Source organism: Herpailurus yagouaroundi, unplaced genomic scaffold, assembly GCF_014898765.1.
Source record: "Herpailurus yagouaroundi ecotype Mexico unplaced genomic scaffold, PumYag 160, whole genome shotgun sequence".
Classification (NCBI taxonomy): domain Eukaryota; kingdom Metazoa; phylum Chordata; class Mammalia; order Carnivora; family Felidae; genus Herpailurus; species Herpailurus yagouaroundi.
In genome coordinates this window covers 49,926,298-49,951,192 of record NW_024412401.1, presented here as the reverse complement: position 1 = coordinate 49,951,192, position 24,895 = coordinate 49,926,298, and the positions used below count along the sequence as shown (strand labels likewise).

The window sequence follows — 24,895 nt, the reverse complement described above, 5'->3', positions numbered from 1 at the left end:
CCCATTTCCTTTTGGAATGTTGATTCTGGTCCAAGAATTTCCAACACTCCCCAGAGTCCCACGACCCTCTCTCGGCCCTTGCAGAGTGACGTCAGCTGCTGGGCATCTGGTAGTGATTACCCACCAGGGGAGGGGGCTGTGGTGGGCCCAGCCTGTTCGGCCTGGTCAGGCTCTGGGCGGCTGGTCCTTGTCTTCCGAAGGGGCCCAGCTGCTCCCAGCTCTCACTTCCTGTGGAGACTTTCTCACAGTCCTCGAGACCCCCGGATGCCTCAGGCTGTGGGAACTGCACTGGCTTAGGAAGGACGGGCTGTACCCCCACCCCCAGCTGGAGCCACATGCCCCGAAACCCTCAGGGGACCTTGTGTGCGGAATCCTGGACCTATGTGGAGGAGAGCTGGGGAGGAAGTTGGATACCTCACCGACTGGACGACACTGAGCAACTCCCTTGCCCTCTCTGACCCTCAGTTTCCCCATCTGTAAACTGGGGACAATAATAGCACCTGCTTCACAGGGTCATCTTGAGGACTAGCTGAGGTCCCGGGTTTGGCCCAGGGAAGAACCAGCACACAGGAGCTGCTCTACCTACCACTGCGCCCATGTTCTAGAAGAGTTCACTGAGGCCCAATGAGGGGGACTTGCCCAGGGTCACACTGCTTCCTCCCGCTCAGCGGAGGGCCCTCTCCAGAGCCAAAGAGGGTCCTCTCTCCTCCCATCCCTGCTCCATTTCTTCTTCTTGACATAGCTTTGGGGCTCCTAGTCCGGTTGAAATATTATTTCTCTTTACCCTCCCCTCCCCACCTTCTCCTCATCTCTACCCCGGAGTGGTCCCCTTTTCCCAGGGGAGCCTGCCTCGTGCAAGGAACAAAGCAGATCTAGTCCGAGCAGCTGTGAGTCCTGGATCAAGTCACAAACTTCAGTGTTTTCCATTATCAAGGGCATGGCGGTCAGTGCTCCATACATGCCCTCTCCTTTTGCGTATCAGTTAGTAGCTCTCGGGGCTCAGAATCCTCAGCTCTGCGCTGGGAAGAATGGCCTCCCTCTGCCCTATCCTCACAGGGCTGGTACCCTTTCTGGACACCTGCCGGCAAGCTCACCGCTGTCCAGAAGACTGAGGGCACAGAATGGTGGAGAAGGAGCAGGGATGTCTTCAGGACAGTGGTGGCCCATCTTACAGGAGGCAGGGCAGGGCAGGGCAGGGGCTAAAGCCAACAGCCTTCCTGGCAGAGAACCCCAAAGGCCCCATAGCAGGGTAGGCAGGGGAAGGCAGGGATTTCTGTCCCTGCGCCTGGGTGGCTCAGTTGGTTAAGTGTCCAACTCTTGATCTCAGCTTAGGTCTTGATCTCAGGGTCATGAGTTCAAGCCCCACGTTGGGCTCTGCGCTGTGAAGCCTACTTAAAAAAAAAAACAAATAAAAACCTAAGGAGCACAGAGCAGTGTTGCTTCTCTGCCGGGGTGAGTGACGATTGGAGCGAAGGGTGGAAAGAATCTCAGGCCTCAAGAGGGGCAGGATGGGAGATCTCCATGGCTGGGAGCTTGGGCAGCACGAGGAGGCACACGAGGAGGGTCTGGGAACTCTGCACCCTTCCTCCTCAGGATCCTCGTGGCCTCTCCGGGAAGACAGTTTTGTCCTTTTTCCAGGAGAGGCCCTTGGACATCAGAGAGGTGAAGGCGGGGGAAAGTAGAGAAGCAGGAGGCAGAGGTTGGGGAAGTGTCCACTTGAAGCCACGTGGCCAGGCCTGGAGGTCCAAGGGAGCCAACTGGGGGTCAGAGAGAGGGTAGATGGGCCACAGGCCTGTCTGCAGAGGGCAAGGCTGCCCATGGCAAGGGAGGGCCAGGGTGGAAGGGGACTACAGCTGGTATCTACTGCCCCTCCTCCAGGATCCCTCGGGAGCCTTGCCCTTTCTCCTGGGCCGGGTCGGAGGCCCTGAAGGTAGAGCTCAGATCTGGACCTGTGTTGGGGAACTAAAGGATCATGGGCTCTAATAACTGCTCATTAGTCCAATTAATTAAGCTAATGTATGCAATAAGCAGTATCAGTTATCAGAACAAATCAGTTAATGCAGGCAATTAAAAGGGCTGGTTATTTGAATAATTAATGTGGCTGATTAATGGGACTGATTTAGCTCAATTGTCAGTATTATTTATTAATTGATTTCACCACAAATATTAGAGAGGAAGTGCCTTTTTAAGTCCATAAAATAAAAATAATAATAATTAATTAACGGAGCTGAGTTTTTGAAAATGGAAGCTTTGATTCCTGAATTTGATCATAACAATGGGAGGGAGAATGTTCTAGAAATCTCCAAGCAAACTGAGATCTGAAAACCAAGTAGAAATTTCTCTGGCCTAAGGGAGAGAGGACGTTCCAAGCAGAGGGAACATCCTGTGCAAAGGCCCTGAGGCTGGAGGAGGCAGAGGTCTTTGGAGAAAGTACAGGCAGGCTGAAGAGCAAGGAGGAGAGAGGAGGGATGGCTGACCGTGCCAGTCACAGAGAACTGAGCCATGAGGAACCAGACTTTGTGCCCAGGGTTGCATGGAGATGCTGTGTGACATTCGTTCACTCCAAAAAATCTTTATGGGGTGTCTGGCACTGTTCTAAGCAGATCCCAAGCCCTGTCCTTGTGGAGCTTATGTTCTAGTAAGAGAAGACAGTCGATGCATGGCAGGTCACATGAAGTGCCACAGAGAAAAACTAACCAGGGAAGGGAGGTAGGGAATGTGGAGTGGGTCACACTTTCAGATGGGTGGCAAGGGAAGGCCTCACTGGGAAGGGGACGTTTTAGTAAAGATCTGATGGAGGGCAGGGAGAGAGCTCAGTGGTATCGGGAGGGAAAGTATTCCAGCAGAGGAGGGACAGAAAGTGCAAAGGCCCTGGGGTGCCTGGGTGGCTCGGTTAAGCCCCGCACATCTGGCTCTGTGCTGACAGGGCAGAGCCTGCTTGGGATTCTCTCTCCCTCTCTCTCTGCCCCTCCCCCCATCTCAAAAGTAAATAAATAAATTTGAAACATTTTTAAAAAGAAAGTGCAAAGACCCTGAGGTGGGGACAAAATCCAGCAAGAGGCCCAGCATGGCTGGAGCAGCATGAGTGAAGGGAGCAGGTTAGGACATGGGATGGGGGAGGTGGTGAGGACCCACTCTATAAGACTGTTAGGAGGACTTTGGCCCTTACTCTGAGTGACACTGGGGGGCCACTCCTGCGGGTTGAAGCACAGGAAATCCCAAGATCTGACTTCCACTTTAACGGGAATGCGCTGGTTGCTGGAGTGAGAACAAGTCACAGAAGACACAGAGGCAGGGAGGCCAGTGCTGAGGTGGTGGCCATAGTCCAGGCGGGTGATGGCAGTGGATCGGAGGCAGACATTATGTTTAGGAAACCCTAGAGTCTTGTAGAGGGGCAGGGTGAGGTGATGGGGACTGAGTGAGGCCCAGCTTCTTGGGTCTCGGCCTCTGCCCTGAGCTCCCCTGTTGGCTCGGACCCCCCAGTCCACTTGATCCCTGGTGCAGGCACCCCCTTCTCCAAGGCTCTCCTCCCTCGCCAGAGCCCAAGGGGAAGTAGACAGGAAGGAGGGAGGAAGCACTGGGGCGATCCCAGTGTCCTGTCCAATCTTTTCCCAGCAGCGAGCGGATTTCCGGGACTGAATAGCCGGAAACTCTGGGATGGGACACCTCACCCGGGAAAAGCTGGCAGAGGTGAGCGGGGAGGAGGGGGTCCCCACTCCAGCTGGCTCCCACAGCTGCTGGACGGAGGGAACCAAATTGGCTTTGAAAAACGGCTGTGGCTGTGGCTGGGGTGCAGCTTGAGAGGCTATGTTTTTTGTTTTGTTTTGAAGTTTATTTATTTCGAGAGAGAGAGAGAGAGAGAGAGAGAGAACAAGCAGGGGAGGGGCAGAGAGAGAGGGAGAGACAGAATCTTAAGCAGGCTCCATACTGTCAGTGCAGAGTACGACACGGGACTCAAACTCGTCAACCGTGAGACCATGACCTGAGCCGAAACCAAGATTTGGACGCTTCAACGACTGAGCCCCCCAGGCGCCCCGAGAGACTATGTTTTTAAGTCAGGAAGGACTCTGCAAGAGGGAAGGTTAGCAGTGGGGATGCTAGAATGTCAGAAAAGGGAGGCCTGTCAGACAACCTCTCACCGAGGAGCCCTGTGGCCTCAGGAGCAGCGGGGGGAACCCTGTGTGGATTTCTGCCCTGGGAATGCACACCTTACCCATGATATTTTAAGCTCAGATTTTGTGTGTTGTCTTAAATTAAATGTATTTTATTAAATTTATTACATTTACACGCCAGGCACTGTGCTGGGAGCTTCGCCACGAACGAGGCAAAGTCAGTGCCCTCATGAAGGTGTCGGGTAATTAACAGTCAACAAATAGATGTAAAATGATCATTGCAGGCAGAGGCTGAGGAAGATAAAGCAGGGTTGAGGACAGGGAGTGAAGGACCAGGGAGGGTGGTCCGGGAAGGCTTCTCTGAGGAGGCGTGTTAAACAGAGTCCTAAATAAACGAGGGGGAGGGGCAAGCTGCATGGAGATCCGGAGGAAGGGCATTCCAGGCAGAGGGAATATGTTCCTGGTAGCCAGAGTGAGCCAATGTGGCTGGGGCAGAATGAGGGACGGAATAAATGAGGGAGGCAGGTTGGGGGTCAGCAAGGTGGGTGGTTGGGGGCCTCCAGGCTACACAAGGCCTTGTAGGTTGGGGAACGTATGACCTGCTTTATGCTAGTTTAAAAAAAAATTTTTTTTTTTAATGTCTATTCATTTTGGAGAGAGACAGAGAGACTGAGACAGAGCGTGAGTGAGGAAGGGGCAGAGAGGGAGACACAGAACCCAAAGCAGGCTCCAGGCTCTGAGCTGTCAGCACAGAGCCCGATGCGGGCCTCGAACTCACACACTGCTAGATCGTGACCTGAGCCGAAGCCAGACGCTCAACCGACTGAGCCACCCAGGCGCCCCTGTGGCTGTTTTTTTCTGGCATAATGAGGGCACCTCTTTACTCTCACGAGGGAAGGAAAGTTCTGGTTTGGGTGAAAAATGACATGCCCAGCCATTTGCAAGTCACAGAGAGGTGTTTACATCTTGTTCCATGAGAGGAGGGAGCCCAGGGCGGGTGGGGGTGCTGTGTGCACCTGTGACCGGCTTAGGTTTTCACCTGAGTGCCACTGGGGGTGGGGTGGAAGCTGAGAGCCTGTGAGAACAGACAGAGAGCCAGCGAGAAGGCTGCCGTGGGCTCCACAGAGGACCCAGGGCTCCTGGACGAAGCGAGCGTTGCCTCTTGGAGAGAAGTGGTCAGGATCTATTTTGAAGGCAGAGTCGCAGGATTTCCTGACGGGTTGGGTGTGGGGTGTGAGTGGAAGAAGAGGCACAGATGATGCAGATTTTTTCTTGCCAAACAAAGCAACAAGAGTGCAGCTGACATCAACTGAGATGGGAAACGGATGTGGGGAGCAGGGGTGTGGCCGCAGGGGGCGGGTAGCAACAGTCCTGCTTTGGATAAGACAAGTCCAAGATGACTTCAGACATCCAAGGGGCCACGCTAAGGAGACAGGTGGGTTCGTGAGGCTGGTGTTAAAGGGGCAGTTCCAGGCTGCATCAGAGAACAGATGGCATTTAAGGTCAAGGGCCCGGGGGAGGTGGCTCACAGCGTCCCCTACAAGGAAGGTTAGTATCTGTCTGGCACCTGGGAAAGCTAGCCACTCCTGGCCTCTGGCCTCTCCAGGTCCCATCCCAGCCACCCTGAAGGCTGGGGGATCCATTCCACAGCCAACAGTCACCAGCAACAGCACCACATTGTGTTGCTGAGCTGGCCACTCTGCACAGGAAGAGAGTGCAGGGTCTTGGGGGGGGGAGAGGAGGCTGAGCCCCAGCCTGGGGTCCCCAGTATTTGGAGTGGAGAGGGATGAGAACACTTGGATGCTCTGAAGCTGGGTGAAGACAGTGATCTGGGAAGTATGGAACATTTATCAGCTCCTGGAGTCCTGGCGACAACCCAGGGAGGCAGAGGCTGTCATTATCCCCAGTTCTCAGGTAGGACCCCCCCTCCCCAGCCCACCACTGCCCCAGAGAGGTAAGGGGATTTGTGTGGGGTTGCACAACTGGAGAGTGAGCGCTGTCAGCTGCAATGCCCCCCTCCTGGCTTCAGGATTAGCCCTCTGGGGCCTTGAGGGCCAGATGCTGGCACCAGGCAGGTGGGCAGAAGCTGGCAGCTGGGGATCCAGGTAGGGCTGGGTACACTCAGCTCTCTTCTCTCCTTCCAGGGCTGCTGGAGAACCAGAGGCTGGCGGGGACTACGTGAAGGTAAGAGGGGCTGGGCAGGGGACACTGGACAGCTCAGAGCCTGTTCCATGAAGGGCAGAGTTCTTTTCTGAGCCTTGTTGGGAGCGGGACCTCACTGCCTGTTCCCAGGAGGAGAGGGTCTCGGGGTCGGTGCGGAGCTTGGGCTCTGGTTTCACTCCCGAGGACCTTCTTCCCATGCCATTGTCTCCCAGCCCCAAACACAGGACACCCCACTGTTTGTTACCACCAGACCCCACCCGCCTGCCAGCTGGACAGGGCCCGGAGGATGTCTCCCTACACAGACCGCGGAGCCCCAGTCCCACGTGGTCTCTGAGCACGTGCTGATGTTGAGAGGTGGGAGCAAGAAAAGGTGCCTCAGTTTTCATCACGGATCATGGATGCAGCTCATGTTTGCCACACACTTAATTTGTCCCGGGCGCTGGGAATGTTGAGAATGCAGTTTTGAGACGATGATGATAACGGGAGTAACTTTACGTCTTGGGTGCCTACTGTGTGCAGAGCCCTGTGCTGGGGGCCAGCACCGGAAGGGAGACAGTTATGAGCTCTGTACATGAAGGAGGTCTTTGACTTCTTCCCTCGTCGCTGGGCAGGGAAGGTCTTCCTGTGTACCCATCTACGCTTGGGAAACTTGGGGCCCAGAGATGCACAGTGATTTTGCCCACAGCCACACACTGCTACCACGGGGCAGAACTGAGATTGCAGTTCAAATTTGAGAGACAGAGACTGAGCGAGGGAGGAGCAGACAGAGAGGGAGGCACAGAATCCGAAGCAGGCTCCAGGCTCCGAGCTGTCGGCACAGAGCCCGACGCAAGGCTTGAACTCACGAACCGTGAGATCATGACCTGAGCCGAAGCAGGATGCTTAACCGACTGAGCCACCCAGGCGCCCCTGCTATCCAATTTTATCTGATGCCAAGGCCACGGACAAAGTCCTTGGCCTTCCGCCTCCGGGAGCACCCGCACTGGGCCGGGCTGCCTGCTGAGTACGGAGCATACAGCAGAGGCAGGAGGTCCAGGTCTTGTGTTCAAAGGGTCCACGTGGGGACCAGGACAAAATCATACAGAGTGGTTTGGGCTTTTGTTTTGTAATCCAGCAGACCCAAATTTTAGTCCCAGATCTGCCACTTACTTGCTACATGACTTTGGGTATGTGGGTCACCTCTCTGAGCCTCAGTGTTCACCTGTGTGGTAGCAGAGGCTCCTCCCACCTAGGATTGCTGTGGGCTCAATGAGTCCATCCCCATAAGTAGGGTTGCTGGGCCTGGAATAGAGCAGGCTGGCCTGGCTCCTGACCTCAGGAACATTCCATCATCTGAGATGTTGCCTATAAAACTCTGTGTTCGTGACTAGTGAAGGAAGCTATTGGAGCTCAGGATGTAGGGGAGCTTGGGAGGTGGGGAGCGGGAGATCGAGGAAGGCTTTCTGGAGGAGGAAGCGTTGAAGCCAAGCCATTGGGGTTGACCAGGAATGTTCACCACAATCCTGTCCCCAGAGGAAAAGCTGAGAAGGAGCAAAGATAAGCAGAGATAGGCACTTGAGTGATCCAAGCAGAGGCAAGAGTGTGGGCAAGGGTCAGAAGGCAAGCTGGGTGAGCCCAGAAAGTGCAGCCCCGGGCTGCAGCAAGTTGAACTGTAGCTGCTCTGGGAATCTCGCCCTGGCTCCTTATCTAGAGCCCTTGCGCCACAGAGGGACAGAGGCCTTAGGGAGAACTGGCACCAAAGCCAGTGGGTAGGACCCACAGGGCACACATTTCAGCAGCCCACAATTCTCAGTCACCTGGCAAGGTAGTGAGATCCCCATCACTGGTGGTAGTAAGATCCCTGTGAGGATTATTAACTTTGTATTTTTCCTTTAGTGTATGGGGCTAAAAAAAAATGTATTTTAAAATATTATAAAAGAAATAGTACCTGCTGGCTGGAACTGATTAAACGGTTCTCTAACGGGTGCGGTCAAAAGAACATTAGGTTTAGCTTCAAGCCTCAGACGGTGGTAAAATCAATAGCCAGTTACCAAAAGTCCGTTCCTGCCCCGAGGCACCAGCTTAAGGAACTCCAGGGTTCTCAGACCCTGATGTGAATACTTTGATTCTAAAGCAAGGGTTCCCAAGTTCCAAGACCATAAAACTCCAAGCTCCCTGCTCAGAGCTTCAGATGTGTTTGCAGAAAAGAATCAAACAACTGAAGCCCGGCGAGGTGGACTCACATCCCTAATGTCACACAGCCTGTCACAAGGATTTGTACCTTAGGCCTGACTGATGCAGAGTCAGCGATGACTCTCTTGAATCGCAGCACAAAAAGCCCCGGCAACAAGCTTGAAAATAGTAGCATGCATTTACTGAGCACTTACTTCATGCCTGGCAACTTAACGTGCATCAACTCAGCCGAGGCTCAGAAGGGTTGTATGAGGTCAGCACAGGTATGTTTTCCAGATGAGTGAACCTGGGCTCCAAGAGGAGGGGATGGTGGGGTGGAGGTGGGGGCACTGCTAGGTGAACCCAGGTTGGTGCCCTAAGCATTGAGCCTTACTGGCCCTCTGCACCCCCAGAGTCTGTCAGATCAGCATCCGGTGACAATTCTCAGCAGAGTCCCTGATTCCGAGTCAGAGGGGAGAAATCCTGGGCTCTGGGAGATTTCCCGAGGCCACAAAGGATTTGGTCAAACGCGTACAGGGGTTTGTTTCCGGCTTTGGATACGATTTAATTCAAAGTCTTTGCCCGCCCCGGGTCAGCGAAGGGTACAGGGTACGGCGCGTAGGGGAGGCAGGACCCCCCACCCCCTCCCGAGCCCAGGCATCCCCACCCCATCCCGCTGCCCCTCCGTGACCGCCCCCCTAGGCTGGTCCTCTGCTCCGCATCCCCCGACTCCAGGCAGCCCTGCGGGGCTGGAGCGCGCGGGGCGAGGGGCGGGGAGCGGGGGGCGGGCGGAGGGAGGAACAATGGCCCCCTCCCCTCCCCTGGCCGGCCGGAGGGTGGGGTCTCCCCGCCCCGCCTCCCCGCTCCTCCCCCGCCAAGGCGATGAGGTAATCGCGCCGCCGAGAGGCACGCGCAGCCGGTGCCCAGCCCGGTCGGTCCCCGCGCCCCTGCCCCGCCGGCCGCCGCCCCCCGCACCGGCCCGGCCCCGGACGCCCGGCCCCACCATGACCGAGCGGTGCAGCCTGTGGAGCGCCCTGTCGGCCGCCGCCTGCTGCTTCTACCGCGGCTCCTTCGTGCAGGTGCAGGTGAGGGGGCGGCTCGGTCCCCGCCAGGCGCTCCGGGCTGGGACCCCGGCCGCTCCGCCCCGGGCCCCGGGGGCCGCGAGCCTCAGCCCGGGGGCGCCTCGCAGGGTCTGGCGGGGCCGGGGCAGGGGCCGGGGCTGCGGGAGGGGGCGGGGTCGCCCCAGCCTCACCTCTGGGCGCCCAGTCGCTCCGCAGGGTGAGGGTCCGGGCTGCCGCTCCCGGGACTCGGGGCTGCGGGACTGTCGTTCGGGTCCTGCCTTCTCAGGAGGAGCTGAGCTGGGGCACTGGGTACCGGGAGCTGCGGTCCCCCGGCGACCTGCCGGTCCTCCAGCGAGCGCTCCGGCCCCTGCGGCTGACCGGGGCACGCTGGCTCCCCATTGTACCGGGGGCTCTGGGCTGGGGTCCGAAGGCTGAGTGAGGGGCGCGAAGCTGAAGGGATGCTGCGGGTGCCGGGGCTGGGGCCGGGGAGCCCGCCACCCTCCCGCCCTCTAGGTGGACTAGGGCAGGCTCGGGGCGCGGGGCTCCCAGCCCAGCCGGCCGGGCAGTGCGGGACCGCGCCGCGGCGGTGAAAGGGTTAAACGGAAGGGGGTGGAGGGGAGGACCCGGACCCCGCCTCTCTGCGGAGCATCATCTGGGGATGGCCTTGCTTGGGGTTGCCAGACCGTAGGAAGCTGGAGGGGGGGCTTGCTGGGCTCGGGCTGGGGTTTAGGGGTCAAGACCCTGACCGAGGGTCTCTGCGCTTTTGCCTCCGGAGACCCCTGGGGGACGGCGGGCGCGTCACCTCTGCGCTCCGCGAGGCTCACACACACGCTCCGAGCCCGCCTGAATGACGGCCCCGCCGGCGGCGGAGCGCAGCATCCCCGCACTGGCCAATGAGGCGCGCGCAGGCGGGGAGGCGGTGAGATCATCTCTGGCCAATAGGGGTGCGCCGAGCTCAAGGATGCTGCATTCGCGCCCCAGCCCGCAACGCTCCCCCCCCCACCCCCAGTTTTGGGAGCTGGGGACCCCCAAGTCGAGAGTGAGGAGGAGGGCACAAGGACCCGAGGGCTCCCTACCCTCAGTATGTGGGAGGACAAAGTTGGTTACCCCAGATTCTTTCCGTGACCATTGAAAAAGTGGATCCCAGTACCCCACCCCCACCCCCACCCCCTTTACAGATGAGGCTACTCAGGCTCAGAGAGGGAAAATGACTAGCGCAAGGTCACACAGTGGCGGGCAGAGTCTGGTGGCCAGGTTCTTCACCACACAACCCGCTCCCCTTCGTTGCCCCATGTCCGTCTTGCTCCAGCTGTGGAACTGGGGTGAGTCCTCAGTTACATGCTTTTTATCAAGGAGAACTCCAGAAGGCTGGGGTACTGTTGCCCTCTCCCCTGTGACTCGCACTCTTCCCTCCCCAGGGTGTGGGGTGATGTAAGAAGGGAGACCAAGGACCCCGAAGAATAGGGAACTCCATACAGAAGCGTAGGTATCTGACGGGACCCCCACCCCAGTTCAGTGCTTGGCCTAACTGCCCTTTGGGGGTATCGGTTTCTACCCGGGGTGGAGGAGGATGTACAGAATCCCCATCCCCAGAACCTGTCTTTTCCTGAGCACCTGTACCATCACTGACCCCCACCATCTGTCCCAGAGCCCCACACACTTCTCAATGCCCAGGTTTTCATGTGCCCATCACCAAGCCGCTCCTGCTCCTGCCTTTCTCACCTTGGAGAGTATCTCATTGTCCGCCCCAGGATCCCCATCTCAAATCCTCTCTGACCCCTCCACCCTCTTTCCCTATACCCGGTCAAAGGCTACACATAAACAAACACCCTTTCCCCAGTCCCCACCCTCGTGCCCCACCCTCCCCTGCCTTTGCCTGGAAAGCACTAAGCCACTTTCCACACAGCAGACTGAATCTTGAAAAGCCCTCTGTGGCCTCCAGCCCCCCACAGCAGCCTGACAGCCCTGCTCCACCTGCCCCCATCATTCTTGACCCTTTGAAACTTTCCCCCACCCCAGGACCTTGGCTCTGCCACTTTCTTCCCAGAAGCTCTTCTCTGCCCACCTGTCTGCCTGTCTGCCTGTCTGCCACCCTGCCTTGATGCTTCTGCTGGGCTCATCCAGTCCTTCTGCAGGCCTCCGTGGAAACATCACCTCTTCAGGGACTCTACTCCCTGACTAGATGAGGAGGGACTCTCTTAGCTCCCAGAGCTCTCTGTGCATCTCTAAACATTCAGAAAACCTGGAATTGCATGGCTCCTCTAAGGCAGAAGTCACCCGTCCTGATGACCTTGGGGCCTCAGCCCCTAGCACAGGACCTGTCCCAGAATGGGGGCTTAATCATTGTGGAAATAATGAAGTCAGAGACTCTAGATATCGCTGAAGCTGGGAATTAGAGTGTCTTGGGAGCAGTGTGGGTTGGGATAAACTGAGGCAGTGTGGGAGCAGAAGGGTGGGGAATGGAGCTGCAGAGTTAGGCTCTGAGATCTTTGAGAAGTCTGAAAAGGCAGGGAGTGGACTGGAGGACCCTTGGACCCAGTGAGTAGGGGGTCCTGGGGAAAGACTGTCACCTGGACCGAAGCCAGGCCCTCTAGTGTCCCTTTCATCTGTCCTGGCCAGTTCAGGGTCAGTCTACCTATCCTAGAGCAGTCATCTTTGGGGCCTGGAGTTGGGGGAAGGGAGAGAAAGTAATTTCACATGTCCTCACAGTGACAAGGACATCTATGGGTCCTCTGGAGTATTATCTCCTTTCATCCTTGGAATCCAGTGAGGCAGGGTCTGTCATTAAGCCCATTTTGCAGAGGAGGAAACTGAGGCCCAGAGAACTCACATGGCACAGCCAGGACTGGGCAGGGCTTCATGGTGGGGGTGCACCTGGCGGCAGGAACTCCCCTCCCTCTGCTCTTAGGTATTCAACCCTGGGCCACAGTAACCAGGAAACCAGGAGTCTCCCTCTTTGGCAGGTGGGAGGGGGGTAGTCCTGGGCATTAACTCCACTGAGTGCCCTTTGGCTTCTCTGCTTGGCCACAGTTTCCCCATCTGGCCAGGATTGCTCGAGATGGCAAGGTAGAAAGGGCTTTGGGAATTGTAAAGGACAGCAGAGATGTCTGTGTGGGGGCCTCTGCTTCCCTGTTTATAGCTGCCTCCTCCAGCCTTCCACTGTATAATTCAGCATCCCAGAATGTATCCTCGTCCACCCAGCCCTAAGTTTTTGTCCATGCCTTTTCCTGGGTACCTGCTGCCTTACCTCCCAGATCCACCTGTAGAAATCCTCCCTCTCCCAAGGCAAGATCTGTTCGGTGTGTTTGGTGCAGAATGAGTGTTTTGTTGTTTCCACGCCCTCCAGGAAGGCTTCCTGGACCACTCTACCTCGCCTACACTTCTGCCTCCTAAAAGCCGCTCGGGTCTTTGCCGCTGTCCAGTACGGTGGTGCTGACCTTATTCTGCTCAAATGTTCATGTCGCTTTTGCTTCCCCTCCTAGACTAGGAGCTTCCTTGAGGACAGGGACTGGTTTGTTTATTGCCTCATTTACTCCTGGCACATAGCACAGGGTCTGGAACATAGTAGGACTAATTGAGATCTCCTTATTCCTGCTGGTCTAGGGACTCACGGGTGAGGACCTTTCTGGCACCTGTGCCTAAGTCTTCCCAGGGTCCAAGGATGGAAGCACTTCACCTGGGGTGGGGAGGGGGTGGGAGAGAAGAAGGAAGGGGGCTTCAGACTGGAAGCCAACTCTTTGCTGTCTCCTGCCCAGTTCTCCAAGGAGAAGTACATCCTGGACTCCTCACCCGAGAAACTGCACAAGGAATTGGAGGAGGAACTCAAACTCAGCAGCACAGATCTCCGCAGCCATGCCTGGTACCATGGCCGCATCCCCCGTGAGGTGAGTGGACCCTGGGTGGGACTTCAGCCCTAGATGCTTCCATCCACCACCTTGGCCAGCCCTGCCCAGATAGGCTCTGACCCATTGCTTGGTAGATTCAATCTGAGTGGATGGCAACGAAGTCTAGCTCTGTCATTTACTGACTGTGTGACCTTGTACAAGTCACTTCACCTCTCTGAGCCTGTTTCTTCATCTAAGAGATGGAGAATAATGATTGTAGCTACCTTAAAGGGTTGTTGTGGGAATTAAAGTGCTTAAACTTGATGCCTGATATGCGGTAAACTCCATGTTATTATTAATGTTGTTATTACTCTTACTTTTAAATGTTATTCCTGTGGGGCTATACATTGGCCTCTCGTGCATTTGGCTAGTGAGTGTCAATGCCAAGGATTCTCAGTTTTGGCACAGTTGAGTTTCTGGGCTGAGGCACAGACAGGCTGATAGCCACCTCTTCCCTCTCGCACCATGCTCTCAGTCTTTGTCAAGCATCAACTCTGTCAGGCCCTGTGCTGGGCACCAAGAATGCAGAGAGAAAAGGGGTGGTGGCTTCCCCGGAGGGCTGGTAGTCCGAGGTGGGGACTGACGGGTAGGAAGTCAGAGCCCAGTGGAGGAAGTGCAAGAATGGAGTGCCCAGCAGGGAATGTGGGCGAGCCCTGAGGAGGGGGCACTGATGAGAGAGGCCAGTGAAAGATGGATGAGAGTTCATCAGGTGGGCAGGGTGGGAAGGTTGGTCCAGGCAGAAAAAGCAGCCGGAGGGTATGAAGGCCCAGAGCCATGTGAGAACACAGGGTCCTTGGAGGAATGAGGATTGGGAATTCACTCTGTCCGGCTCGGGCCCTAAGAAGGAGCAGGTCTGAGACCTGAGTTTCAGATCGTGTGACCGCCAGTGCCCCCAGACTCGGTGTCCCCGTAACACACATTCCAGGGTGTTATTCCTCCCATTCCTGAGCCTCTGTGCACCAGACCCAGGGCCTGTGGCTGCATCGCCCCCTTGAATCTGGGTCACTGCTTCCCCCCTCCCAAACTTTAGATATCTCTGTTCACTGTGTCCCCCAGATCCTGGGTCTGGCCCTCTCCTGCCCCTGCCCTACTCCAGCCTGACCACTGCCTCCCACAGGTATCAGAGACCCTGGTGCAGCGCAATGGCGACTTCCTCATCCGGGACTCACTCACCAGCCTGGGTGACTATGTCCTCACCTGCCGCTGGCGCAACCAGGCCTTGCACTTCAAGATCAACAAGGTCGTGGTGAAGGCGGGTGAGAGCTACACCCACATCCAGTACCTGTTTGAGCAGGAGAGCTTCGACCACGTGCCCGCCCTCGTGCGGTACCACGTGGGCAGTCGCAAGGCTGTGTCCGAACAGAGCGGGGCCATCATCTACTGCCCCGTCAATCGCACCTTCCCGCTGCGCTACCTGGAGGCCTGCTATGGCTTGGGCCAGGGCAGTGGCAAGGCTGCTGGCCCCGCCAGCCCCTCGGGCCCCAAGGGCAGCCACATGAAGCGGCGCAGCGTCACCATGACTGACGGGCTCACCGCCGACAAGGTCACCCGTAGCGATGGCTGCCCCACCAGGTAAGCGAGGACCCCACCCTAGGCCTCCGTCTCCCCATTTGTCAAGTCGGGGTATCAGTCATCAGAGTGCTAGTGAGGGACAGAAGGCCCGGCCACACTGAACTGGGCGGAATTATTGTCCTGGAGCCTCAGTGTCCTTCCTGCAGCGAGGAAGAGGAAGGGCGAGCGAAGGGTTTGCAGGCAGCCAGGTGCCGGTTGCAGCCTCAGCTCTGCCATGACTAGCTGAGCTCTCTGGGCCCTGCCCCTCCTCCTTTCTCACGGCCACGTTCCTGCCCACAAAGGGCCCCTACTCAGCCCCCTGGCCTAGGGGGACCCCTGGCTGCCGTCCTGTCCCTGCCACCGCTGCTACCCCTCCCCACCCACCTGCCTAGGGTGAGGCGGGCATCAGAGCGGAAGGCTTTGCAGTGTGCAAACCACTGCACAGGGCATGGGACGTCCTGGCAACATTTTGGTGACACCTGGTTGCTTCTGGGGCGGCGTGAGACGAGGCCAGGAAAAGCCACAGCAGCGACTCATTCCTGAGACCCCAGTGTGCACCCTGCCCTGTGCTGAGTGCTCTCTGTGCCCAGGCTCGTCAACTCCCACGTCCACAGGAGCTGGCTCCTGTGTACACACCCACGTTACAGATGAGGAGATAGGTTTAGAGAGGCGAAGCCACTTGCTGGAGAAGGGTGAGACCGAGGTTCAAATCCAGGTCCGCGACTTCAAAGTCTATACCCCTAATTCCTATGGCCTCCCCGGCCTTTGGCAAAGAGACCTGCCGTCCTGTGCCACCAGCACCTGCATGGGTCCCATCTCCCTAGGCCTGCGCTGGGTGCCATCAGCCAAGAAATTGCTGGTTGGAAACCCTTTGGGCAGTAGCCGCTTTGCCTGTGGTTTAGAACCAGTGACCGTAATTGTGCCAGGATCTGGCATTCTGAACATAGTGTGGGAGCAGTGAGGAGGTGCCAGGCTGGGGGGCATAGTTCCCTTAGGCTCCCCATCCTTTCTGCTAGGCCTACTTCCCAGACAGTTCTCCAAGTGGGGGCAAGGTTCTCCGGGAAGAGAGCAGTTGTGTGGGTGGTGGACTGCACAAACACTTCCTCCTCTGGGCTTCGGGTTTGTATTTGCCAATCGGGGGGTTGGACTCCACAATCCCCAAGCCTTTTCTGCTTCTGAAGTTCAGTCAATCTAGGATGGAGGGAGAGGTGACAGTCCTAAGGCCAGCTGAGGACTCTGCCCTCTGGGCTTTCTGCTCATGAAGGTATCTGCTCCACAGCACATCACTGCCCCATCCCCGGGAATCCATCCGCAACTGTGCCCTCAGCATGGACCAGATCCCAGACCTGCACTCGCCCATGTCTCCCATCTCTGAGAGTCCCAGCTCCCCCGCCTACAGTACTGGTATGGCCACTGGAGGGGGAGGGCCAGGTGGGGGGGATCTAGTGGGAGTGACCTTGTATGTGCACGGGTGCTCCGTCTTTGATGACTTCCGTTACAGTGTGTGAGTGTGTGTGTTTCTACCTCTTTACTGAGAATGATGCCCTGTAAGAATTTACACTAAAAACCAGCCAGCAGAACTACTGATATTGACACACAAAACATATCCGTGGCTCATTCATTCAGCAGAGATTTGTTGAGCCCTTATTGGGCACTAGGCACTGTGCATGAAGAGGTTTCCGGTGCATTCTCCAGAATGCAGTGAAGCCTGTTAAAGGCTCGCTGTGTTACTGAACCTGGCCTCAAATGCTGGGAAGTGGGCTTATAGAGCAATACTCAGCCCCCACGGGTCAAGCGCCTTTCACACGTGGGGTGTCCTACCGGGCCCCGCGTTGGCTGGGACTTAACGCATCCTTGCTTCCAAATGGCTGGCTCAGACAGGCTAGTCTTGTGCTTTTTTCTTTCTTTCTTTCTTTTTTCCTTTTAAATGGGCTTGAATTTTTTTAGAGCAGTTTCAGGGTCATAGCAAAATTGAGCAGCAAGTACAGAGCACTGTGCCTTTTTTTTTTTTTTTTTTTTTTGGATATAAAGAAAATTCCTGTTGCAGACACATGCCACTACTTCGTTTCTGAAGGTGAAAAACGAGTGTTTTCCACGGGCCATAGTGCATATTGTCCACGTGGCAGGCAAAGTGTGCAGGGAGGCGGGCGTTCTGGAAGGAACCTTTGCCTGCAGGGGCTCTGGTGCAGTGTGGTCTACACAGGGTGTCACAAATCCCTCCCTAAGCACAGGCCCGCGGACTCGTCATCACTACAAACTTCCCTGCAAAACAACTCCCCTGAGGGCAAAAGTTAAAATTCCTTGCCACAGATTATTTATTGGGCATTTTCTAACAACATGGCAGTGTAAAGCATCCAGGGTTGAGGACTTAAACCCCAGCCGTATCCCTTGCTGGGTAGGAGAGCTCAGGCAGATCAGTTCACCTCCCTGAGCCTCAGTGTTTTCGTGGTAGAATGAGGATCATGAAAATACTTGCTTCCCAGGATGTTAGGGTTAAGTGGACTGATGTGCAAAGAAGGATCTTGCAGGGAGTAAGAGCTCAATGTACATCACCTCTAATTTTGGACGGTGGTTTTGCTGTGGCTGACCAGGGTATTGCCAGCATGGCACCAGCTCCTGGCACATGTGTCCTCAATGAATCATTAGTGCTAATTCCCTGAGAAACAATTCCACACAGTGAACTCCCAGCAAGGGCTTATTGGCATCCCTGAGTCATGGAAATGTGCAAGTAGTTCCGTGGTTCCCCAAGGCTGCAGCAGCCTTAGGGCAGGAGCGTGTGAATTCCTGGGGTCCAGACGACTTAAGAGCGTCATAGAGGCCCGGTCAGTTTGCCGGAGCCTGTTGGGCCCGGCCTGGGTGCAGGGAGGTGGGGGCATCACCCCTGTAGGGTGGATGGAGCCTGTCCTTTGGGAAGAGGGTAGAACCTCACTGGATGGGGAGCCCTGGTAACTAGTTCTCTCCCTTTATCTCCCCGCAGTGACCCGTGTCCACGCCGCCCCTGCAGCTCCCTCTGCCACAGCGCTGCCTGCCTCCCCTGTCACCCGCCGCTCCAGTGAACCCCAGCTGTGTCCTGGAAGTGCCCCAAAGCCCCCTGGGGAATCGGACAAGGGCCCTTATGCCAGTCCCTCCCACACGCTCTGCAAGGCCTCCCCATCACCGTCGCTTAGCAGCTACAGTGACCCGGACTCTGGCCATTACTGCCAGCTCCAGCCTCCTGTCCGTGGCAGCCGAGAGTGGGCAGCGGCTGAGGCCTCCAGCCGGCAGGCCAGGAGCTACGGGGAGAGGCTAAAGGAACTGTCAGAAAATGGGGCCCCCGAGGGGGACTGGGGCAGGGCCTTCACGGTCCCCATTGTGGAAGCCACCTCTTCCTTCAACCCAGCCACCTTCCAGTCCCTACTGATCCCCAAGGATAACCGGCCACTGGAGGTGGGCCTCCTGCGCAAGGTCAAGGAGCTGCTAGCAGAGGTGGATGCCCGGACGCTGGCCCGGCACGTCACCAAAGTTGACTGCCTGGTAGGTGCTGGGTGAGCACCAGGGCAGAGAGAACACCTCTGTCCTCTGGCTTTGGGACAGAGGTCGGGGTGGTGAGGAGCTAGCCCCTAAATTCCCCAAGTATAGCTAGTGGGCCTGGATTCTGGCTTCACAGCTGTCCTTTACTTGCTGTGTGACTCTGGGCTGATCACTTTACCTCTCTGCGCCTTCATTTTCTCCTTTTAAACAAAAAACAAGATAGTCTTGCTTCCTCCAGTTTGGCACTAGAACTGGGCAGTGGGGAAAGTTCGCGGTGTATGGCTCCCTGGGGCACTTTTTCAGCTTGCTAAGAGTCAGCCTGGCTGTTCCCGGGGAATGTAAAATGTAGAAGCCAAGACTACCAGCCCCCATGCCCCCTAGTGGACAAAATAAGCAAAACTCATAACCTAGACTCCTAAATTGTCAATGCCTGGGCCTTTGCTTGAATGAATCTTGACCATCTAAGGACCCAGACTCTCTCTGCACCTCAGGTTCTCCCTCTGAAGTTTTTTTTTTTGGGGGGGGGGGGCACTGATTACTTCATTTGGAGGCCACATTGGTCTCTGAGCTCAGGAAGCAAGAAAAGGGGGGTAGAGATATTGCCCTGTGGAGAGGGCTAGGCGTGAAGGGAGCATCTCTGGGTTCTCGGCCCAGTGTGTGACCTTGGACAAGCCCTTTCCCTCCCTGGGTCTGAGATTTGCCTTCTGGAATAAGAGTATCCTGGTCACCTCTAGCACAGATCAAACACCTCTGGGCATTTTCCCGTTTGTCCCTTATTTCCGTGAAAATGAGGTTCATTTGCTCCGTGGCAGAGGGTTAGAGCTGGAATTCAAACCCGGCCTCCCAGCCACGCTGCCCTCCTAGATAAAGCTCTCTGACTCCCAGATGGCTTGGGCCAGCCGCGACAGGAAATTAATCAGCCCTCTGGGCGTCCTTGCAGGTTGCTAGGATACTGGGCGTTACCAAGGAGATGCAGACCCTAATGGGAGTCCGCTGGGGCATGGAGCTGCTCACCCTCCCCCATGGCCGGCAGCTACGACTAGACCTGCTGGAAAGGTAAGGCAAGCACCGGCGCTCGAGGACTCGAGGAGGGTGGGGGGAACCCCGGGCTACCTCGGGGCCCTTTTGCTTGGCTGGTTAGCCAATCAGAGTCTCTCAGCCCTGCTCCCAAGGATTCTGGCTACGCCCTCTATCCATCGACGAATCGCTACTTCTCGGGGTCCAGCTCCAAGCAATTCTGGTTTCCCAAAAGACGGAGTCCTCTTATCTCCGGCTTCATCTTTTGCGCCCTCTTGACCAATCACACTCCACGAGCCTTGGCCCCGCCCATCAGCTCCAGCTACTCTTCTTCCCTAAATCTGTTCAGCCGGGTGAATTCCGCTGATCGATCACAAGCCCCTCAGCCTGGCGCTCAAAAGCCTCTGGCCCCACCCCCGACTTATACTGACCAATCAGGAGCCCTTGGGCTTGCTTTCCCTCGCTCTGGCCACGCCCCTCAATCTCATTGACCCTTTCCAACCTGTCACTTTGGGCTCGGCCCCCTCCGCTCCTCGGCGCCCAACCACAAGCAGTGACAGGACCCCTCCCCTCTGACCTGGCGGCTCTGACAGGTTCCACACCATGTCCATCATGCTGGCCGTGGACATCCTGGGCTGCACGGGCTCCGCCGAGGAGCGGGCAGCGCTTCTGCACAAGACCATCCAGCTGGCGGCGGAACTTCGGGGGACCATGGGCAACATGTTCAGCTTCGCTGCGGTCATGGGCGCCCTGGATATGGCTCAGGTACAGAGGGGTGCATCTCGAGCTGGGCTTCAGGCAGTCGCTGTTTGGAGGAGCCCTGGGATACGATCCTTTGCGATGACTGTACATTGAATCAGGAAGAACTTTGTGACTTTTAGGCAGCATTTGTGCAAAGGTGACTGTGAGAACTGAGTCCGAGTCTTTCCCCTTCTTGGGGCTTCAGTTTACCCACCTGTAAAATGAGTGACAAATATTAAATGAATTTCAAGAATAAATATAAAATGGCTATCATTTAGCAAGCACTTAATATATGCTAGGTGCTACACTGAGTACTTTACAAGCACTGATTCCTCAAAACAATCTTGTGAAGTAAGTGCCTCTATTGTCCCATTTTACTTCTGGAGAAACGGAGGCACAGCAGTACTTGCCTGAGGTCACACAGAGACTGAAAAAGTTGGGATTTGAAGCAGATCTGTTTAATTTCAGAGCCCAAACCTCATCCACACTCTACACTTGCTCTCCTGTGCCGAGTCAGTAGGAACAACAGGGTCCTAGAGGCCGTGGTTCAATTCCCAGCTCTGCCACTTAATTTTGGAATGACCTTGGGCAAGTCATTTCCCTATCTGAGCCTTAGTTCCCTCATCCGTAAAATGAGTTGTTGCAAGGGCTTCAAGAGAGACTGTGAAACGCAGCCAGCACTGTCCCTGATACGTGAATGGTGACCGTGATAATAATAATTATTATCCCATATCTGGGTGTCCACTCAGCAGGGTGGCCTGTGGCCCATGCAGGCCCCTTTCCTGGCTGGTCGCTCACAGTCTGATCTCCCCAGATCGCCCGGCTGGAGCAGACATGGGTGACCCTTCGGCAGCGACACACAGAGGGTGCCATCCTCTACGAGAAGAAGCTCAAGCCATTTCTCAAGAGCCTCAACGAGGGCAAAGGTACTTCCCCCGCCTTGCTGTGTGACCTTGGACAGGCTCTAGCCCTCTCTGGGCCGGCAAAGACCCTCGCAATGTGGATGACGAGAGCTTGACTGAGCTCAGTGTGGGCTCTTCTCCCTGTGCTCACTTTCTGCACCTGGCGACTGTGTGTGCCGCAGCCAGGGCCAGGCTCGGCCCTCCGGGCTGTGCCGAGGCTGCAGTGGGTTCAGCTGGAGGAATCCACAAGGAGGGGCTTGCCTTGGGAGTCGGGAGCCTTGGGGGCTCAGTCAGGGACCCCAGGAAGACCCTCCCCCTGCCACACCTGTTACCTGGGACCAGAGCGGATGGTGGGGCCTCCAAGGTCTCTAAGCACCTGCCTCCCTCCCTGCAGAAGGCCCGCCGCTGAGCAACACCACGTTTCCCCATGTGCTGCCGCTCATCACGCTGCTGGAATGTGACTCGGCCCCTGCTGAGGGCCCTGAGCCCTGGGGCAGCACAGAGCACGGTGTGGAGGTGATCCTGGCCCACCTGGAGGCTGCCCGAACAGTGGCACACCACGGAGGCCTGTATCACACCAACGCTGAGGTCAAGCTGCAAGGTGAGTCACCCATCGAATGGCGGGGGCGGGGGTGGCGAGAAAGTCACTGGTCTCGCCAGCCGGGCCTCCCTCCACCGGACTTGCTCTCCCCTTTTCTCCAAACGTCCACTTGCGTTTCTCCATCCCTCTTGCCTGCTCCACTCCCTCTTTTTTTTTTTTTTTCTTACCCATTTTTCACTCACTTATCAGTTCAACTGTTAGCAGAAGGCATCCGGTGTGGGTGGAGGGATAGAGATGATTCAAAGAGCACCAAAGCTGTGTATCTTTCTCTGAGCCTCAGTCTTCCCATCTGTGAAGTAGACATCCTAACAGGGCTGCTTTACAAGGTTGTTTGCAAAGCAATCTTTTACTGCCTCAGGCATGATTTAAGTCATGAAACTTCACTGTAGATAAACTGGAAATTACAGCTGAGCAAAAAGGAAATAAAAACAAAAATCACCCACAGTTATCCAGAGGCAAGTGGGGAGAATATTTTGGTGTTTGTTTTTCCTGCCTTTTTCTTTTTCAGAGAGAACAATTTTTTTTTTTTTTTTACTTAGCAAAAACTCGCAAAATGTATTCGTTTCTTAGAAAGAACTTTGGAGCTTACAGAAAAATACGAAAAGAAAAATGCCCCCAAATTAACATTAATATTTTTATATTCTAGTGATTTAAAAATTATACATGGCACATGTGGTCATGTTCATCAGTAAACGTTGCTCGATTCCTGGTGGAGCTGGGGGAGGTGCCTTAGGAACAAGGCCCTGGAGCCCCAGGCCTTCCCCAGCTGGATGGTAGTCCCCTGACCTCTGTGCCCTGCCTTGCAGGGTTCCAGGCCCGGCCAGAGCTCCTGGAGGTGTTCAGCACTGAGTTCCAGATGCGCCTCCTCTGGGGCAGCCAGGGCGCCAGCAGCAACCAGGCCCGGCGCTATGAGAAGTTCGACAAGGTCCTCACTGCCCTGTCCCACAAACTGGAGCCTGCTGTCCGCTCCAGCGAGCTGTGACCCCCACGGACCCCTCCCCTCTGCAGCTGCGGGCAGCAACAGGGACAGAGGGGGCACAGACCTTTCCCCAGAGCACCCCAGAGACACTGTGATCAGCCCAAGAATGTTCTGGGCCCAAACCAGGATCTCCGTTGCACTTCCAGGGTCCTGCATGGACCCTGGGCTCCGTCCCACCTGCTACATGCCCGCCAAGTCTCCCTTCAGGAAGAACCGGAACCCTCTCCCTCCCTCCAGCTTCTGCTTCTCCCCTTCCTGCTGAGGTGCCCTGTGCTTGAGCCAGGAGAGAGCCTTCACACCTCCTCACTCTCCTCGGGGCACCTGCCGGACACCAAGGCCTCCACCTGGTTGTAAATATGTCTGTCTGTTCTGTAAATAGATGTACAGAAGCCATGTTCGTTCTTTCATATAATAAACTTTTATGACTCTTTCTTCTGTCTCTCAGGGGGCCCTGGGGTGGAAGGAAGCATCTTTTCTCAGATGCAAAGGGGAAAAAGTGATTCAACGGTAAATACTTAGCCCCTGGGACATTTCAGATTCTACCAGGAGCCAGAGTTACAGCCAATACTAAAATCCAGTCCCAGGGGCGCCTGGGTGGCTCATTCGGTTGAGTGTCAGACTCTTGATTTCACCTCAGGTCGTGATCTCGTGGTTCATGGGTTCGAGCCCCAAATATAAATAAAACCCAGTCCCGGTCCTGGAGGAGCTCACAGACTAGTGCTGGAGATACACGGCTAATTCCAACCAGTGGGAGAAATCCTGGGCAGCCCCTACTAAGGGGAAGCCCAGCTAAGTTTCCCACAAAAGCACTACCAAGCATTTCAGATGTTTGGGGTGGAAGGGTGCTTTTTTTTTTCTTTTTTAGAGAGAAAGTGCAAGTGAGCAAGGATCAGAGGGAGAGAATCCCACAACGGACCGAGAGAGAGAGGGAGAGGGAGAGAGACAGAAAGAGAGAGAGAGAGAGAGAGAGGCGGGGCTCACCCGCTCGTGCTCACCTGATATGGTACTCGAACTCAGAAACTCTAAGATCATGCCCTTAGCCAGAGCTGAAGTCAGATGCTCAATGACTGAGCCACCTAGGCACCCGGGCTTTTTGAAATTTCGGATTCCAATTCCCTCTGGAAAATTGAGAACTGGAGGTAGAAGGTACTCCCCCTGGGTCACTGCTGCGGAATGAGGAAGGCTGGAACCTGGGTGTCCTGACCTGGACTTCTTTGAAGTGGCCCCAGAAGGCTTTGTGTGTGTGTGTGTGTGTGTGTGTGTGTGTGCATGTGCACACGAGTAGGGTAGCTGGGGGAGGGAATCTCTAAGAAGGGCCCTGAAAGCAGTTGTTTTGATTCCATGGATAGGGGAGGCAGGCAATATGGATCAAAACGATTCCTGGCCAGGCTGGACACCTGTGGAGCCTGTTCACCGAATACAAAACTTCTGGGGTCCTTTGCCTTCTAAATCCTTTGACCAAGAGAGGCTGGCTAACATAGTGCATTAGATCTTTGGCAGCAGCTTGACTCGGGTGGCCTTGGACAAGAGGCTTAATCCCTTGGATCCCAATTTCCTCCTCAATGAAATGCAGACAATAACAAGATCAGTTCCTCAGGACTGATGTTCAAGCACTTAGGGCACAGTAGCTGCTAGGTAGGGGACTGCCATGTTTCATACATAATAGATTGTCTATTGACAATCATTTATCGATTACTGAGTCAAAACACTTTGCCTGTATCTCATTGAAATATCACCATCTCTTATTTTAAGTTTATTTATTTTGAGAGAGAAAAAGAGAGAGAGAAATAGAGTGAGAGAGAGAAAGAGAGAGAGAGAGAGAGAGGTGGAGGGACAGAGAGAGGAGAGAGAATCCTAAGTAGGGTCCGCACTGTTAGTGAGATCATGACCTGAGCCAAAATCAAGATTCCGACGCTCAACCTACTAAGCCACCCAGGCGCCCCAAAATATCACTATTTCTCTTCCTGACAGGCACTGTTATGATCTATAAGGCACCTAACACTAATGGCACGTAGTAGGTGCTCACCAAAAGCTATATTACTGAGCGCTCTTTTATCGTGTAAAAGAAAAAAAGAGCACGGAAAGGGTTCTTTGCAAGTTTTAAGGTGCCGCACAAGTTTTGCTACAATTGTTACGTCACCCTTTGTGGCATAAACCTTTATTATTCTTTCGGCACGATTACGGTCTCCTAGTTACCGTGGCCATGGAAACGTGGCCCGCTGT

At 55.6% G+C, this 24,895-nt stretch overlaps 1 protein-coding gene across 8 annotated transcripts in view; it reads left to right on the top strand.

Annotated features, from left to right (window-relative positions):
• Window positions 1-23,103, top strand: part of SH2D3C (SH2 domain containing 3C) — a 35,376-nt gene extending 12,273 nt beyond the window's left edge. For 3 of the 8 annotated variants that reach the window (XM_040482408.1, XM_040482403.1, XM_040482407.1), the window contains 10 exons: window positions 6,257-6,296; window positions 13,243-13,371; window positions 14,489-14,943; window positions 16,202-16,326; window positions 17,900-18,435; window positions 19,373-19,488; window positions 20,043-20,214; window positions 21,005-21,116; window positions 21,487-21,693; window positions 22,500-23,103. In XM_040482408.1, the coding sequence (XP_040338342.1) occupies window positions 6,257-6,296; window positions 13,243-13,371; window positions 14,489-14,943; window positions 16,202-16,326; window positions 17,900-18,435; window positions 19,373-19,488; window positions 20,043-20,214; window positions 21,005-21,116; window positions 21,487-21,693; window positions 22,500-22,675 (2,068 nt within the window). In that variant the 3' untranslated portion in view covers window positions 22,676-23,103. Of the gene's footprint in view, window positions 1-6,256; window positions 6,297-8,583; window positions 8,711-8,755; window positions 9,512-13,242; window positions 13,372-14,488; window positions 14,944-16,201; window positions 16,327-17,899; window positions 18,436-19,372; window positions 19,489-20,042; window positions 20,215-21,004; window positions 21,117-21,486; window positions 21,694-22,499 lie in introns of those variants that run through there. The other 5 variants (XM_040482402.1, XM_040482401.1, XM_040482406.1 and 2 more) reach the window with 5 other exon arrangements.
• Window positions 23,104-24,895: the final 1,792 nt, after the last annotated feature.